Genomic DNA, 18,961 nt, shown 5'->3' with positions numbered 1-18,961 from the left:
AATTTAGAGAGGCTGGGGAACCAGCTTGAGAAACTACAATAATACCCTTTTGCCGTTCACCCATGTATGTCACGAATCAGCATGCTTGTCGATACATACGCCCATAACGACCTGCCACAGTCCAGACCGACTGCAATCACCAGTATTCGACAGAAAGCAGGTATTTACGCCAGGAAACTGGTTTGACTTCATCTTCACACATGCCCCTGAGCCCCTCCGTGGTTAGACATGAGTCACCGCCGATGTATGTAATTGTAGATGCCCAACGCCCGCTTGTCGTTTGAATTATGCATCTCTCCGGCAGATTCCAAGCAATGGAACCTTCCAGAATGGCTGCAGAGCAATCTAGATCTGACGGCAACCTCGCGTCGCGCGTCGCGACCTCCGCCGGCTATCTCCTTTTCGCGGCTGTCGCCTGGGGTCAGCTGGACAACCAACATCTACAGGCATATGGGTGGTATGGGTTCTATAGATGGGCGTTTTATAAATATCCATTTGCTATCACCTGACCATGGAGATTCCCGGCTTGAACGGATGATAAAGTCCCGCAAAATAAGGGGGGGGGACAGGGGACTGGATATGGGGCGTGGGAATAGTGAAGAGGAAGGGACATGGTCGTATGTACGATAACGGGAACGATGCAGGCATGTGTCGGTCGGTATAATTCAACATTTACCGTATATTACCGCCAACTGTCCAGTTGGAATCAATGACAGCTATAACGAACGGGGGTTGCCTTGGTCGTGCTCATTGGCAAGTGACATTTCTCGGGGTTTGGAACATGGAGAAGCGGCTTAGACGATGGTTCTCCGCCCCGAACTATCCAGATTCTTGGAAAGAAGTTCAACAACAAATCAAGTTGTCACGACATGTATTTACCGCGACTAGCCATGGAATAAATCCGAGAAGTGGATGTAATACTGACTAAACCTGAGCTGCCTGCCTTAGGCGTCAATTGTTCTCCTTGGCAGTGACACATGGCACATGGCCGGCTCCGAAACGTGTGCATGCGGCTTAAAGGTAAAAAGACCAATAGATAACCCCTCCACGCCCAAAATATACCATTGGAAAAAAGAAGGGTCCAACCGAATATCAACAGGGCATCGTTGTCCCAGATGCTTTACCACGCAAGCGAACCAAGATCAACGAAACTGGGATGAACACATAATACCTGCTGATCTGAAATTGCCTCACTTTTGCGTGTTCCCCTTTACCCGTGACTGTCCCTATTTCCCTCGGCTTTGGAATGTCCTGTAATGCCGAACGAACTGGTCAGGCGGACAGGAGGAGGAGACATGTGCGCGTTCTCTCTCTCTCTCCGCCTTGAAATTCTCGTGAGAGTTCCCAAATCAAGTTCTAGACGGGGGCGTGGTCGGCCAAGGGCCGAGCTAAGGGGATTTCACCGACATCATGCCTTGGATATGGGAAAAGATGATACGATTTCATTTCGGGATCAAACTTTATTTCTCCGCATAAACCTGATTAAATATGGGTGTTGGCGGGCAAACGTGACCGGGAACATACCGAGTATACCCACCCGCTGGATCGGCAACACAACCTTCCAAAGCAGCTCACCCAATATCTCGGAGTTAATGCGGAGAACGGCGTGGAGAACGGGGTCTTGGGCAACAATACAGTAAGTAGATCAGTCACTACTAATCAATTCGCATCAGGAATTGCACTTTGAGAGTTCTTCTAGAGTTCTTTTAGATTGGTTTCAGTATATTCATAAAATTGTTTCATAGCTCATGTGAAAGAAAATCGGTCTCTATGACAGATTTGCTTGCTTGCTCCTGCTGAATCCCCAGGGATTGAGTCTCGCAATAATTCCATAATAACTCCCGAATCAAAACGCCTTCGCTCATGCAATTGTAAGTTTCCATCCAATTTGCTGTTGTACATCGCATATAATCCACTCTACGAGATAGGTGGTATAAATAGGCGCGGCAAATGCCGCGCCTAAGTTGAGTTATTGGTCGGGCTGCGAAGCCCCGGCGTACGACAACTCATAGCCAAATATAATAGTTGTTGCGGCTCGAGCAGCTTAGTCGTGGTACTCGATGCTGTTGGGGCTCGAAGCCGAGTCGTCACTTGAGGAGACACCATTGTGCATCGCTGCCACGTGAGAGTTGTGGTTGGATCGGCCGCTGCGACAGTGGGATGATCGGGAAGCGGCCTCCATTTGTCTCTTGGTGTGCTGGTGCATGAACCGAGAGTAGGAAGAGATGTCCTGAGGCGGGGGAGGAGAAGAAGAGGGCATAGACATGCTGGCGTAAGAATCCTGAGAAGACATTGTTGGTGTTGTGGATGTTTTGTAAAGGTGATTTGATTTGTAAGGGAGGTTGGACTGTTGAGTGATGATCCAAAGGACTTCTCGAAAGTGATTTGATGATAGTTTTTGTTATTGTAGTAGTAAGAACTGATTGTGATAGACTGATCTGATCTGATATGGAAGGAATGAAGACGGAATTTGAAACGGATTCTGGGCTGTCTTTATGGACAGAGACAACGGCTAGGAACGCAACTAGGTAGACAAGGGTCTAGACTCTAGACTCAGTCCAAGAGGGTATGATGCATTGCGGCAAACAGAGTCTGACTTCAGAGGTTATGGGGAGGGGAGGGGGGGTCTAGCCTGCCGTATGGGTGTGGGTAACTGATCCCTACCTCCACCGTTTCCTTTCCCATCTGTCGTAACTCCTGCTAGGGGGGGTGTGGTGCGAGCGAAGGCAAAAGGGAAATGGTGTTACTTGCTCACTACTTGCGTTTCGCTGATCAGCAAAGAAGGCGGCCGTTTCTGTCTCGGCGGAGAACCAACTGAACACAGGGTCGTGTACAGCGACATGGCCACCCCATGTACCGTATGGCGTAGTCTGTGGGACGCAAGCCAATCGCCGTGCTAGTGTGCTCATTTAGCTTTCCGCCACGCCACGGACACAAGGCTGATGATGCTGTCTCTCTCTCTCACTCAAGCTAAAAATTGGCTAGGATCCTTTGTTTCTTGCCGGGGTCGGGTCGGTTTCTAGCGAATATCCATCCAATGGCGGGTTCGACAAGTGATGAAAAGGGTGGGCTTAGCTGGTCTTGGCTGAGCTTGGCTCTCGCTGATGATGATGATGATCACTAGACAATTTGTGTGTGTGTGTGTCTGAACAACGGGCAATGATTGTCGCTTGTCGGCTGCGTCAGGCAATGGACTCTGCAGATCTTAGGTCTGAAGTCATAGCCTATGTCATTTTTTATTGGCCCAAGCTTCCTTCGACGCCCGCAAAAAGAAAGAACGAGAGGAGAGCTCAATGTCAACACAGTGAACAGAACCACTGAACTCTCGACGTGCCTGCCGTCCAGTCGTATGTTCCATCGTGTTTCCGTAACACCGAATCTGCCAATCGAAACAGCTCACAACCTGTGTATTCGGCACTCTTGATACCAAGATACTTACCTATTTTTTGGCATGTTCTTGATCTCCATCAATGCCCTGGAAATTCAGGGTCCAAAGGCTGCGAGTGATACAGTAAGTCTCTAAGTCACCAGGCAACTGGCAGGCACCAGGGTGTCGCGCTATGGCTGGGACTAGGCCACCAGTCAATTGACAAAGCTAAGGTTAAAGTGCTGCTGCACTCAAGCATCGATACCCGTGACATCATTTCCTTCCCCGGTCCCCCCAGGTCTGGCAATATCGCATTCATAAGCTTATCGGACTACATAACCGCATTTCGCAATCAACGCCTTCAAATCTGCATTTGAAAATTCCCCGCGACAACGAAGCAATGGTGTCGGGCCCATCGCGACACCTCAAGGGGAAGGGATCAACGACATCACTCCTCTCCCGTTGGTGTGCCAATGTGCTTCCGTAATGTAAGACCTTCACAGTGGTAACTACATCAAATTCCCACCTCGTGCTTGGTTTTCCACAAAGGTCGCGTCGGAAACCCTCCCCATCTGCACTAAAACGCTAGATCTGCACTGAACAGATTACAATAACGTACCGCTACTTGGCTTTCAATATGTCCATCATACCGTCAATACAGTACGGAAACATCGCAGTACCTATCAATATGAATGGATGTCGGTGGTCGGGGCAAATCAGAAGGCAATCCCGTACTCCGTAAATAGATGAAACTTGGGCATATTGTTGTATCTGAAAGGTACCCTGACAATTAATGCAAATTCCAGTTTCTCCTCAAGCTACTGCACAGAGCTCAAGCTAGTTGAGCCACCCCTAGATTCCAATGCCACATGGTTGGCTCGATACACGCGCCTGAAGATTTTAGTCCACATCGAGGCAGGGGGGGTTTCTAGGGGTCCTTCTGAAGGGTCCTCTGAAGGGCCCCATTCAGGGTTCAGAAGGAGAGAGAAAAAAATCCCTCGACCGACGATGGATGGGGCCAGAACCTCACGATGGGGGCATGTGCGCCGGCGCCATGGCGCCGTTCTTGTTTCGAAATCAAGAAGTTTCTTGGCCCGGGCAGAAATGGGATTCCGGTCAATTTGCCATCCCCCATGGCCACATTTGCACCCCTGACTCTCGACAATTCCCTTTGTCGCTGCTGTCCTACCTCCCCTGGCTTCTACCCTGACTCGTAAAAGCCATTCTCAACAACCGACCAGCACGTCTACACCGAAGATTCCAGGGTCTTCGCTTCCTGTCGCGACGACACGACCGATCCTAGCCTCGTCGGATACCACCAGCACGCCAATCAAGTTCCGCGACTCTTATCTGGTTAGTCAGCTGTCAGTTTCAACTGGTGACCGTCGTTTGAGGTATGTGGTATGCAGACTCCTTTTTCCGCTTACGACGAAAACGTCACATTTTCTCCGTTCAGTGTTGGTGGCCTTCTGCCGGTGACGTCCGAAGCTGACTGTATTTTTGTTTGTTTGCAGGCATTGTGCAGCCGCAGAATAAGGGTCCAGCATCAGTTTGAAAGTCACTGGTCACTGGACGCTATTGAGAGAGACAAGGGGAACTCGCCAAGCCTGTAGGAGGGAGGGGGGGGTTGGGAGGCCGGGGGGGGCAACCTCCTTCTGGGTGCGTCGTTGCGCATCCGAAGGCAGCATGAGATCGATAATGCGACCCCCTCCCCAATGATGTCAGCCGTCATTGCTCGCAGTCAGCCCTGCCAAAGCACACCACAACGCCTAATCTGACACTGCCAGCTGCACAGGCATACACACGCTTTCCCCGGGCGAGATGGTGACAGCATTGAAGATCGGCTTTTTTCTGGCGGCTCTGCCTATTTCCAATGCTTAATCTAATCTAATCCTGGCGAATTGACGCCAGAGCCGGCGGGAAGGATGCATTACAGTCTGATTAACTGGGCCCGTTCTCCGTCATAATGTTGCCGCTGACGATAGTATAGAACCTCCACTTCCGCCGAAGCTCCCAATCACTCGCACGTGATGACGAAAGCAGCCGCATCAGACCTCACACCCTCAGCTCCAAGCCCCAGCGGAAATGATTTCATCCCCTATCTGATATCACCGGCCACCACAGCGGCCGGACAAGGGGGTTTGAAAATGTTGCAGCCTCTGGAGACAAGCTTCTGGACGGAGTACCTGCGGTCGTACAAGACTGACATCAACTTATCTCCATCTCTATCTTCATCTCCATCGAAAAACGAAAAACAAAAGACAAACTCAGCTGAGGATGACGACGTGGCACTTCGATGCTTTCGATGCATTTGATGCATTCGACACTTTCGATGCTATCGATATGCCGGGTGTATGCAGGCATGAACAGTGCTGTAACGAAACAGTTTTCGGTGCGTGCGTTAGCCAACCTCCCACGGTGAATCATCAGACTCGGGCTGTTATCCCCGGTGTTTCTACGTAGCCCGGGCAATCAGTGTTCTTCAGTTGTCCACTGAACCGGGTGCCGAGAGCATAGAGCCTAGGCCAGACCCCTTTACAGTCCCGGAGAACCATGACATTCTCGATCCGATCGGTTCTTTGGCTCTTGATCCACCATGATATTTGAAATTATGGGTATTCCCGAAAATGTGTTTTTGCTTTGCTGGGCCTGTTCTAGCAGAAGCTCTAGCGGCCCAGTGACCCGAGAGGAATTAGAAGCCCATCTCGATACGCAGACAGACTCGTCGTGAGTCCTGACACGGTCAGACGCGAATGCTTTACATGACAGAGTACGGGGTACGCTCATCGCGATCTGGCGCTATTACCCCAATAATTTTCAACGTCATGGCGCATCCCGTTGCAATCTAAAACGGACGCGGATCTTTGCATCACTTTAGGGGCATCTTCTTTGGAGAAGACCGTTACGCTTCCTTCCCCTTGCGGGTAGGATGACCGGGTATCAATCCGTGAAGCGATCCATTTCTCAAGTTCCAGGGAGTCCAGACCCCCAACCTTGCCCACTGTTCAGGTAGAGCAGTTGATGAGAAAGGTAACGAGGTATGTCAGAACTCAAACGGCATCGACGAACTATCTCGACAGGGCCATTGGATTCCTCCTTCCCCCTTCAGTTGTGCCTGACGTCATGCGCTACGTGACGGTGACAGTCGCAAAACTAACCTTGGGTCGGGAAGCAGCACTGTGCTGCGTCACAGCGCGCGTACAGTCGAATTCGAAATCGGTTTCCGCTTTTCAACATCAAAACTATCTGTTAACGTCGTATCCACATTAGACTTAGCGCTGACAGGTACTTTATATGGCAAGCATAACACTTTAAGTCGTTAAAGGCACGTATTACTTTAAATTAAGCTATTATATAAATATCGCGTAATTATATAAATAATACTCGCTATTATAAAATAATTAAAATAGTTATAAATTAATAAAATAAAGTATTTTAATTTTAATATATATATATTAATTATTAAATATTATATAATTATATGTATTAAATAATTAAGTTAATTTATTATATATATTAAATATAAATATATTTTTTTTATTTAATAAGTTTTTTTTAAAAGTAATTATAATTTTAAAAAAGAATTATTATATAAATTTAATTATAATATATTTAGTTTTTTTTAATAATAATATTAATTATAATTAATATTTTAATTTTATAAAAGCGTTTTTAAATAATATTAACTAATTTTAAAATATTATATAATTAATTAATTAAATTAATAGAATTATATATTATATAATATAAAAATATAACGTTAATTTATAAAACTTTTATTTATATAATTCTTTAACTTTTTTTATATTATTTAATATATATAATAAAATTTAAATATAATAAACGTATTAAGTTTAAATAAATTAAATAATATTTTTTATATAAGGATATTAAATTCTTTATTTATATATTCTTTAAAAAGTTACTTTTATACTATAATAAGTTATATTATTTATTACTTTATTTACTTAATTTTAATTTAATTAAGATTCTTATAATATTAATAAAATAATTTACTTTAATAAAACTTTACTAGTTTTTTAATATAATACGTTATAATAATAAGTATATAAAGTTAAGTATAAAAAGTTACTTATAAAATATAAGAATTTTTATTAAAGAATTATAAGATAACGTTATAATTTATAACAAGAAATATTTTCTAATAGCTTTTTAAAGCTTAATTTTAATTATATTATAAATAAAGCGTCGCGTAATATTTATTTTAAGTTTAAATTTCTATTTTATTATAATATAATAAGCTTTTATTGATTTTTATTTTAATAAAATATATAACTTAAAAGCTTTATTACTTATAATGATTTTTAAACTATAAAAATATATTATATATACATTAATTAAGTAATAAAAACATTATAAAAGTTATAATTAAAACGTATAAAAATAAAGTAAATATATCGTTTATAATATAAATAATTACTTAATTAATTATAAATATTACTTTTATTTTATATTATTTTAAATATTATTACTTACTAATATATAATTAATAATATAAATTATTTAATTTATTATTATAGTTTATTAACTTATTACTTTAATTTAACGTGGTTTATTATTAAGTCGGCTATATTATTAAGTCGGCCACTTTTTTTATATTTTACTACTTTTCTATAAATTAATGAAAATTACTCTTTATTTAATTTATTAATTAATTTTATATCATTTTTATATATTCGCGTATTATAACTTATTTCGCCGTAAATATTATAACGTATTTTATTAGTCGCCCTCCGCTTCGACGAACCCTTTATTTCGTATTTATTAATCGCTAAAGGCTTTTTTTACCTTCTCGTTTTATAACTCTTAAAATTCTTATATAATAGAGGCTCTTTTTAATTAAACGCGCGATTTTTTAATTTTTTAACATTTAAAAAGTATTAAATTAACCTTTTATAAAGGTTATTTTATTTATTATTATATATATACTTTTCGCTTTCTAGTTTATAATATTTAAAAATAATAAATAAAAACCTTAGTTTTAATAAAAATAAAATATTTAATTATTTACTAAAAGTTAAACGACGTTTAAGAGTTATAAATACTAGCCGTTTTTAAACGCGATAAGTTAAGTATAAACGTTTAAAAACTTATATTTAACTTATTAATTATTTCGTTAAAATAATAAAATATTAAACTAGATACGTTAAATTTAAATTTAATATTATTTTTTATAAAAGTAATAAAATATGCGGCTTAAAAAATAAAAATAAACTTTAGAGATGAAAATAAACTTTAACTTTATAATATAATCTATTAATATTTTAATAAATCGCTTGATTTCTTTTAAATAAATATATTTTAATAGCGAATAAAGTATTATATTTAAGGGCTAAAATAAATAAAAATAGTAAGAAGTTATATTAAACGTAATAATACCGTTATTTTGTTAATATTTTTTTAATTCGGCCGAAATATAGCTTTCGTAATCGTTTAAAATTAAGAGGCGATAAACGCTTTTCGTCCGCGTTTTAATATACTTATCGAAATATCGAATTTAGTTTAAGCTCGTTTCGTTATTAGTTTAGTCGTTAAAAGTCGGTTTAATTACTTAATCGCCTAGTAGGTCGTATTCGCGAAACTAGTTTACGAGGTAATATTAATTTTAAACGATTAAAAATAACGAAATATATTAGCTTTATAAATTAATATATTTAATAGCTATTAATTATTCTCGATTACTAAGTTAAATCGATTTTAATTTTTTATAATAATCGGCGCGTATTAAAATAAATATTTACTCGATTATATTTATTATAAAGCCGGTTTTATTAAAATTTTAAATATTTTTATTTAAAATATCGTATTTAGTTTTAATATTCGCGATTAGCGTAAACTAGCCGGAAATAATACTTATATTTTTAAAAAAAACCCTTTAATAATTATATTAATAGTTTATTTAAATTTAAAGTTTAAGTTATAATCGATAAAGCGTTTAACTTAATACTTATTAACGCGGTCGCCGCCGCGCAACTTAAAAAAAATTAATTATATCTCTTATAATATTAATATTAAAAGGTATTCCTTAAGTATTTAAATTAAATATATAATTATAAAGCACCTTTTATTTAATTAAATTTAATTTATATTATAAAGATTAAATTTCGCGTTAAGGTTTAATATCATAGAGTTAATCGCTTAAAATAATTTAAAAGACATCGTATACTTTTATAACGGCTTTTTAATTAATTCGATTCGAACTTTCTCGCGTCGTTTAAATTATTAAAATAATACGATCTTTTTAATTAAATCGATGTTATAATTATAAAAATTTTACGTATTAAAGTTTAATTACGTAAATTAAAAAAAGTGGCCGACTTAGTAATATAGTTAACTTCGTAATAAACCACGTTATATATTTAATAAAATTTTTAAAATAATAAGTTTTTAACTTATATATTATAACCTAGCCTTATTAAGCGGCTAGGCCCACCTTCGACACGGCCTCACGATGACTCGAAACGTGTACGAAACCTAGCATAAGGAACTACCCCGCGGGACAGTGCCTACGAATTGTCAGATGTTGTCTATTAAGGGGTATAATCGTTGTATTAATTATCCTTCTTATTCTGTCCGTCTTGATTAAAGATTTGCCCTTTTTCTTAATACCGGCCACGTCTATTTTAAACGTCTAGTCGTAAGGTTTATCTAGTTTATAAGTATGTTTTTATAAAACTTAGCGTGTATATTTATTTATTTAATATATTTTATATACTCTTTTAAAGTTAACGTACTTAACGCTAGTATTAATATAAATATAATACGGTTTATTTAATTAACTTTTTCTATTATTATAAGTATACTTATCGCTTTAATTTCTTATACTTTATATCCTTTAAACTAGTAAATCTCTTTTAATTATCTCTTTTAATTAATAAGTTTTCGAATGTAATTAATTCTTTTATTAATATCTCTCTCTTTTAATATTATTAAATCTACCGGCTAATATTAACGAGGTTAATTTATTTAAAAAATACTTTATACTTATTAATCGTTAATACCTTAATTAATTTATTAGCGATTATATCCTTTATAAATATTTACACTACTTTAACTAATAATTATATATATTAATATAATAAAGTTTAGTCTTTTAAATTACTATTTTAACTATAACTAGCTTAATTATTTATTAATTATTATATTAGAGAATAATTTTCCCTTAATTTAACCGGATCTTTAGTTCTTTCGTTAATCTCTATATAACTAAAGCTTCTTTAATTACTTAAAGTAGGGCGAGCAGCTCTACCTCTATTATTAACGTAGTAACGGTGTTTTACTTTTTAGCTCGCCATTTAATCACGCCTCCGAATAGCTTTATCACGTAGCTTTAAGAGCTCTTTCGATCTAGGATATTATCGGTAAATAATGCGTTACTAGCTACTACGAAGTTATCGCCACCCTCGAGCTAAAACCTAGAGGAGCGTATCTCTTAAAAGTAGTATAAAACGCGATCAGCCGCTTTTAAATATATTAGTTTAAAATTAAAATTAAATCTTATTAAGCGTAATATTATAAAAGTTATATCGAAATATATTATAACTATAGCGTATAAAATAAATCTTATTCGTTTAAAATATTATAATTTCTCGGCTATTAACGCCGTTCCGGTATATAATATTAATTTAATTATCGTTATAAACGTTTAAAGCTTTATTTATAAGTTTTAATTAATTAGTTGATAAATTTTATTTATATACGAATATTAAATTAATTAAATTAACCCTTTCTCTATATTTTAAATTACTTCGATCTCGAGGAACCATTAGAAATTCTTTCCTTTAATAAGGTTATACTTCGCTTAAAGTTATAAAACAACGTTATTAATTAAACGCTTCTCGGTCGTTTTATATATACTAACTATATTATTAATATAAAAAAAATTAATATACTTTTTTTTTAAAATAACAGGGGTTTTAAAGAATTTAATTAAAGCTTATCGAGTATAACGTTAAGGCTAGTTCTTTTTACTAAAGATATAGAAATTATTTTAGTTTATATAAAGCTTTATAAAAGAGTAGAACGGTTCCTACTTTTTAATAATTAAAAGGTATTATTATATAAATAGTTTTTTTTAAACTTAAGATTAAAGCGTGCTATCGTAGCTATTAAACCTCGAAAAGCCCGTCCGGTTAACGTAGTTACGTACGTACTCTCGTTAATATTAATCCTTTATTAATCGCTTTTAATAACTAGCCTAGCTTTATATTTTACTAATTATTTATACTTATCGAACTTATATATAATTTAATATTTAATACCTTATAACGTTAAATTATATCCGTTTTAATTAAGAGCTTATTTCTTTTTAGCTTTATAAATAAAAACGATTAACTTAACGAAAATAGTTTTCTAAGGGGTAATCTTTTAAGTTTTAATAACCCTTTAAAGGCGTAAGTAATTCCTTTTAATATATAGCCTTCTTTTTCGATAATTTTTTTTAACTAAGGTATGCCTTTAATTAATACCGTCCCTAAAACATCCTTAAAAAAGTTAAAACGTAGCAATATAATTTAGCTCGGTTAAGCGCCCATTTAATACACCCCGACTATTAGCTAATACTCTTACCTAATATACCCTCGTTCCGGCAAAGAATAAGAACCGATTAAAAAAGTCTATAATATAATACAGCGTTAATATTTTAAATTAAAGGTTAAAAGTAAAGATATTAACGAATTTGCCGGCTTAATATAATATATTCTAAAACAGCGAAAGGGTAAGGGTTATTATCGGTATAAAGATCGAGGTTATATAAAGGTGATTAGTCTTATCCTTTTTATTAACAGTTTTTTAAAAAGGTTTTATTATTTCTACATCCTCTGTAAATTTATTATACCTACTAAGCGGCTTTTCCTACCGGATATCTCGTTCGTTTATTTATTAATTATTAAAAAAGTCTTTATTTTTTATTAAATAAATAGAATTATAATTAGCTCGTTTAGGCGTTTTTTATTAAAAAAAGTTAAGGTTTAAAAGAATTAATTAATTAATATATAATTTATTAATTTTAAATTATCCTTTAATTTAATAAAACTACCGCTAAAAAAGGAGTCTTTATTAAATAAAACGTTACGAACATAAATAACCTTACTCGTAACTAAATTCTAAACCTTATATATATTAATTAAGTTATACTTAATTAAATATTTAATTTATACCTTTAAGTTTAGTTTTTATAACCGGTTTATCTTCTTTTTCGCGTTTATTAATATAGCGAATACTAAATAATAAGGGGTTCTAAAATACCCGATCTTAACTAACACTTCTTAAGCTTTAAGATTCGACTGTTTAATAAAATAGGTATAGAAATATCCGTATAGCGTTTATTACTTAAATCTATATTTTAATACTTAATTTAAAAAATATACCGCTATATTTATAAACTCTTTAATTAATAAATTTAGTAATTTAAAATAAATCTTAATCGTTCTCGTTATTTAAATTATATTATCCCTTAAACGCTCGGCATTATTATTCTACTTTTATATATATAGTATAAAAGGATCGAGAATTAAGTATCGTTCGCTTTTTAAATATAACGTAAAGAGGTAGTTATCTAAAATCTCGTTATTATATTTTATATTTTAATTTTAATATTAAATTAAAACATAATAAGATTTAAAATATAATAAAATATTAATTAAATTACCGATATTTTATTATTATTTATATATATATATATTATACGAATTAACTTACGCGGCATATTAAAAACATAGTTTGATTCGCGCCGTCTAGCTCGGTTTTATAATATATAGAATCTATAGCAATCGTGTATCTAAGATATTAAAAAAAATGTTTAGGGCATTCTTTTAATTAAAGGTTTTATTTTTATAAAAACGTATCTATTATATTTATTAATCGAATACCTTCGTATTATAACTTAAATACTAAACACTTTATTTTAAAAATATTTAATAGCTTCTTTATTCGCGTATTTAAATCGAAAATATTATAACTCCTTTAAAACTTTTAAGAAATACTTTCTATTATATAAGTTAATTTAATTACGGCGTATTATAAATATTACGCGATCGGTATTATATAAAAAGTGTTTTAAAACGAATAAATTATTTTTATTAATTATATAGTATATAATAAAATCGTCGCTTCTTTTAAAATAATTATTTAGCGGTTTAAAGTTTTAAAAATAGCTTTTTACTCGTAGTTTTCGATAAAATACTACGTTATATATAAAATCGTTATAATATATTACGTTAAAGAGTTTTAAAGGCCTCTACCCTTTAAGGCTAGTCGTTAAGATATCGATTTCTCCGTATCCGAGGATTAATAATACGCTAGTATTAGTTATTATATAGTTTTCGTTTTAAGCTAGCTTATAATTTAAAAAACCGAGTTATTTCGTTAAATATATATAAAGTGAACTTTAAATCGAAAATAACTAAATTATTTAATAAGTAATAGATCACTATAAACGTTATTAATAAAATAATTAATACTCGAGCTTTTAATATAGCTTTATATTAATTAGTCTTTTTTTTATTCGTTTATATTCTTTTTTCATCGTTAAATTACCGTTAAAAATTTAAGTGATTATTTTAAATAATTCTTTATAAAGTTCTTAATATTTAAGTAACGGACCTCACAAATAGATTAAATATATAAATAAATTAATTACTTTCGCTATATTTTATTTAAATAACCTTTATACTTAATTTCCTTTATAACATAATATAGTCGGTACTTAAAAAGAGAAGTAAATACTTCTAGCTCTTTAAACGCTTTAAAATAACTTAAAATTAAGTCTCCGGCTTACATGTTACAATACGTTTAAACTAATTACTACGCTATAAAATAAAAGTTTCGAAAATAACTAAACGGTTATTTTTATTTAATTCTACGACTTAAGTACTACCCCGCGGAGGACTAACCCGCCGATCGTAATACTATACCCCTTCTTTAACGACATACTATTATACCTAGGGCGATAAACTTTTAATAACTATATAGTTTATTTAAGCTCGGTATAAAAAATCCTTAAAGCTTTTATATAGAGAATTAATTTATATAAGGCCTTATTTATTTACTAGCGATCTTACTTAAATAATTAAAAAGAGCTCTTATTCGATAAGTATAAAAATCGAACCGACGTTTCTTATTTAATAAATATATCTAGTTATTATATTATAATACGTTTAAATTAATTATTACGTTATAAAATAAAAGCTTTAGAAATAACTAAACGATTATTTCTATTTAATTCTACGCTTTAAGTACTACCCCGCGGGGGACTAACCCGCCGATCGTAATAGTGCAGCTTTAATATATAAAGTCTTTTATATAACCCACCGTAACCGACGGCTCGGTCTCTTTATAAAACGCGAAATCTCTACGAAATCTTAAAAGTTAACGGATTTAAAAAAAGGGCGATTATAAGATATGTAATTAATTTAAATTCGCGATCGTTTCTTTTTTAATTTAGCGGTATAAAAGATATAGCGAATCGATTACTCTATTAACGCGACGCGAGATGCGTCGGCGTTAATTAAGCTTCGAACTTTAAATAATAATAACTAAACCTCCGAACGCGTTTTAATTAAAGAATCGATTATTAAAAAGTCTTTTATAAAGATCTCGGCGCGTATCGCGCGTAATCTACCTTTATATAAAATATAATTAATAAATATAAGATTTAAGAGGATATTTATAATTTTAATAACACCGGCTTTTTTATAGGTTAAATCTCGTTCGAAATAATTATTATAACTTTCGATTAATACAAGAAGCTTAGAATAATTTAATAAAAGAACCGGGAATAAGTTATAATTATTTAAGGCGTCGGATTATACGGTTACACTATCCCTTCGTATATTATATTTATTAAAAAAATGTACCTCTTTTTTAATACGAAAATAACTTATTATTAAAGGATTAAGTAATTGTAATTATTAAAAACGGCTAAACTATAAACGAAAAAAACGAGGACTAAATTCGATATTTTAATAAATATATAAAGCCTAGTATAAAAAATATTTATCGCTTATTAGTCCTTAACGGTTATAAGAGTTATTATTTAATAATTTTCGAGCTTTATTATAAAAAGAACTCGATTATTCTACTTTATATCTTTTTTTTATTTTATATAAGTTTTAACCTTTTAATATCGGCTGTTATTATACGTTAAAAAAGTTATACGAAAAAGAAATCGAGGGTTTTATACGAGCGTATTTTGTTTATATTTTAAAGGAGGACTTTTTATTAACGTTCTTAGAAACGTTCTAAGAGATTTTTATCGTTTTAAATATTTAAGGAGGTTTTCGAAAAGTAGGACTTATACTGTATAACCCGGAATATATTATTTTATAATTAAATATAAAGCTATATACGCCGACACTTTTAGCGACCTCTTTCGGCCTATTTATACCTTAAAAATTAAAAACTTTAAACAATTTAATTAAAACTTAATTTTATACCGAATATATTAAAAATCGAATCGCGCGATATTAAAATAACTTTTCGATATTAATTTTAATTAAATTTAATTAAATTACGAAAAATATAACGTAGGTTATACACCGGCTCGCTTTATTAAAAGGTGAGGTAACCGTATTACGAGAAGCGAATAAAATGCTTAGCCGGCGCCGCCGTACGAAAAAAAAACGGCTATAAAATAAAGTATCACTTTATATATAATCTTAAAAAGACTTATAGTTTTAAAAGGATATTAATAAATAGTTATAAAACGAATCGCGTTAAAGGAGTAGTTATACGAAGACGTTTAAAACGCGCTTATAACGCTATAGAATTTACGGAGAGCCCGGGCATAATGCTCGTACCTGTTAAAATAATATAAAAGTATTTAAAGATAAAGATTTTAATTAATCTTAAAATATTAAATACGTTATAATAGAATTAATTTATACTTAATTATACTAGGTTTTAAAAAGTGTTTAATTTACTTATATGTTTAATTTATTTATAAAGTACGTTACTTTTTTAAAGAATAAATAAAAACAAGTTATTTAATTATAAAACGCGCCTTTATAAATAGCGTATTCTTCGATTTTAAAGTTTCTAGTTCGCTTCTTCTTTAGCCCCTAAGATTCTCTACCTCTTTTTAAACTACGTTCTTTATTATTTCTTTCTTTTTCCTTATTCTTATCCTTTAAGTGATTAGTATTTTTTACCTCTTTATTACTAAATAATAGAAACGCTCCTTTTATAAGAGGTCGGTCTCTTTTAAGGTGCTTCGTATACATTTAAAGAGAGGTAGCTACTTCTTAGAAAGAGCTGGTTTAGAGTCTGTTTTTCTAGTTAATAAAGATTATATGCCATCTGGTTAAGACGTCGGCTAAGTCGTCGGCTAAGTCTATCGACCACGCTCGCGTAGCTATTATATCCGGGGCTCGATACCGTTAATTTTTTATTATAACTGTTTCTTATTTATAGATCTAAGCGTCGAAAATATTTAATAGTTTAGTAAGTGGTTAAATCTTTTATTTATAATAAGTTTTAGCTTTGTTAAGCTCGAGTGCCGAATTAGCTTTATTAATTTCTTAGAGATTACTATACTATTCGTTAAGAAATTCGAGTTTTAAATATTTATTAGTTTTATATATCGTATTAATTATATTTATCATATATTAATTAAATTATTTTAATTATAAATAATATGTTTTTTATTTCTCGAACTTAATCGAATATAATCTTATCGTATTAATATATTATTAGTTTTTTTCGGTATTTAAATAACGTTTATTAAGTTATTAAATAAGCTCGATTAAAGTCGGTATATTTATTTTTAATTATGCGTCGTTATTCTCGTCGGTTAGTAATTACCCGATAATTATAGTTCGTAATTTTATTACCCTTCGTAACGGCTTCAAGTTAGGCCCCGCGCCTTTAAATATTATTATTCTATTAAAATTAGTTTATAAAGCGTCGTGTTTAAAAAAGTTACTTTTTTATAATATTTCTAATTCCGTAAGTTATAATAATTCTTTTAAAATATAATTTATAAGTTATAAGTGCTTTACTTTAATTAAGAACTCGCGGTTCTATTAATTTTAATCCTTTAAGCTTATAAACTAAGTATGTTTTAAAAGTTATTTATTTATTACTTATATTATTATTAAATATACTATATTTAAGTACGTTAAATTATTTTTTAAACGTATAAAACTCTTAATTATTAAATATCATTTATTAAAGAGTATAATCGTTATATTAATTATCTTTACTTATTTTATTTATCTTAATTAAAGATTTACCCTTCTTTTTAATACTGGTCACGTCTATTTCGAACGTCCGGTCGTAAGGTTTATCTAGTTTATAAGTATACTTATCTATTTAACATCTCTAACACGAATCCGTATATAAGAACAAGCTTTATTACATTACACCGCCACTAATATAATAACCGACACCACGATCATAGACTACGCTTAAAAACGACCGCACGCAAGATGAATAGTATAAAATAAACAGTACTAGATAAAGAAGTAAAGCTAGATAACTAACGAAAGGATCACATAATATTAAAAAAACGTAGCTTAATATTATTTAATTAAGTAATATTACTTACGATTAATTAAAATTATATAATAAAGATATTAATGAAAGAGAGATTAATAATATAATAATAAATATTTTTAATTTAATAATTAAGTTAAGTATTAGTTTAACTTATTAATAAAGTAATTAATTTTAATAACTTTATTATATAAAGAGTTTTATTAAATTATTCTTATTATTATATTATAATTTTAAATATTATTATTTATTATATTAATAAAGCGTTTTCTAAATATATAATTAAATACTTTTTTATATTATTAATATAAACTAAAGTATATTTTATTATGTTTTTTTTAAAACTTAAATAATATTTATTATATTATAACGTGGTTTATTATTAAACGAATTATATTATTAAATAAACTAGTTTTTTAATTTCTTATATATTTAAACTTTAATATATAATATCTTTATAATTATAATACTAATTTAATTTAAAAAAGACAGAATTGTTCTAATAATTCAATCGATATAAACTTTAATAAATCTTATAAATAAATAAGTTATTACGAAAATATTTAACGTTTTTTATTCGACTTTATATTATTAAATTAATAATTAAACCTCGCGTCGCGAAATTAGATATCTATAATATAAATTAAATTTAATTAAAAAGGGGTAATTTATAATTATGTAATTAATTTAAATATTAAAGGAATATTTCTTAATATTAATATTATAAGAGATATAGTTAATATTTTTAATAATATCGCGCGAGAGCGACCGCGTTAATAAGTATTAAGTTTAAACTTTTTATTAATCGTAACTCGAACTTTAAAACTTAAATAAACCGTTAATACGATTATTAAAGGGCTCTTTATAAAGATATAAGTGTTATTTTTAATTAGTTCGCGCTAGTCGCGAATATAAAGGCTAAATGCGATATTTATAAATAAAAATATATAAAAATTTAATAAAACTAGCTTTATAATAAATGTAATCGAGTTAATACTCGTTATAATACGCATTAATTAATATAAGAAAGCGAATTTAATTTAACTTAATAATTGAAAATAATTAACGGCTATTTAATAT

The 18,961-nt window shown here is 31.8% G+C and overlaps 1 protein-coding gene across 1 annotated transcript; it reads right to left on the bottom strand.

Moving 5' to 3' along the window:
• Window positions 1-2,044: 2,044 nt before the first annotated feature.
• Window positions 2,045-2,293, bottom strand: PG994_014400 (uncharacterized protein; the record flags this gene model as incomplete). The annotated part of the gene is made up of 1 exon (XM_066865809.1): window positions 2,045-2,293. One exon carries the CDS (start codon window positions 2,291-2,293, stop codon window positions 2,045-2,047), a length of 249 nt encoding a protein of 82 aa, XP_066708938.1.
• Window positions 2,294-18,961: the final 16,668 nt, after the last annotated feature.

This window comes from Apiospora phragmitis (assembly GCF_038363925.1).
Source record: "Apiospora phragmitis strain CBS 135458 chromosome Unknown utg000013l:1.0-2965645.0:1.0-2969333.0, whole genome shotgun sequence".
Taxonomy (NCBI): domain Eukaryota; kingdom Fungi; phylum Ascomycota; class Sordariomycetes; order Amphisphaeriales; family Apiosporaceae; genus Apiospora; species Apiospora phragmitis.
The sequence above is the reverse complement of the archived record's forward strand: the minus strand, read 5'-3'. Positions and strand labels throughout refer to the sequence as shown.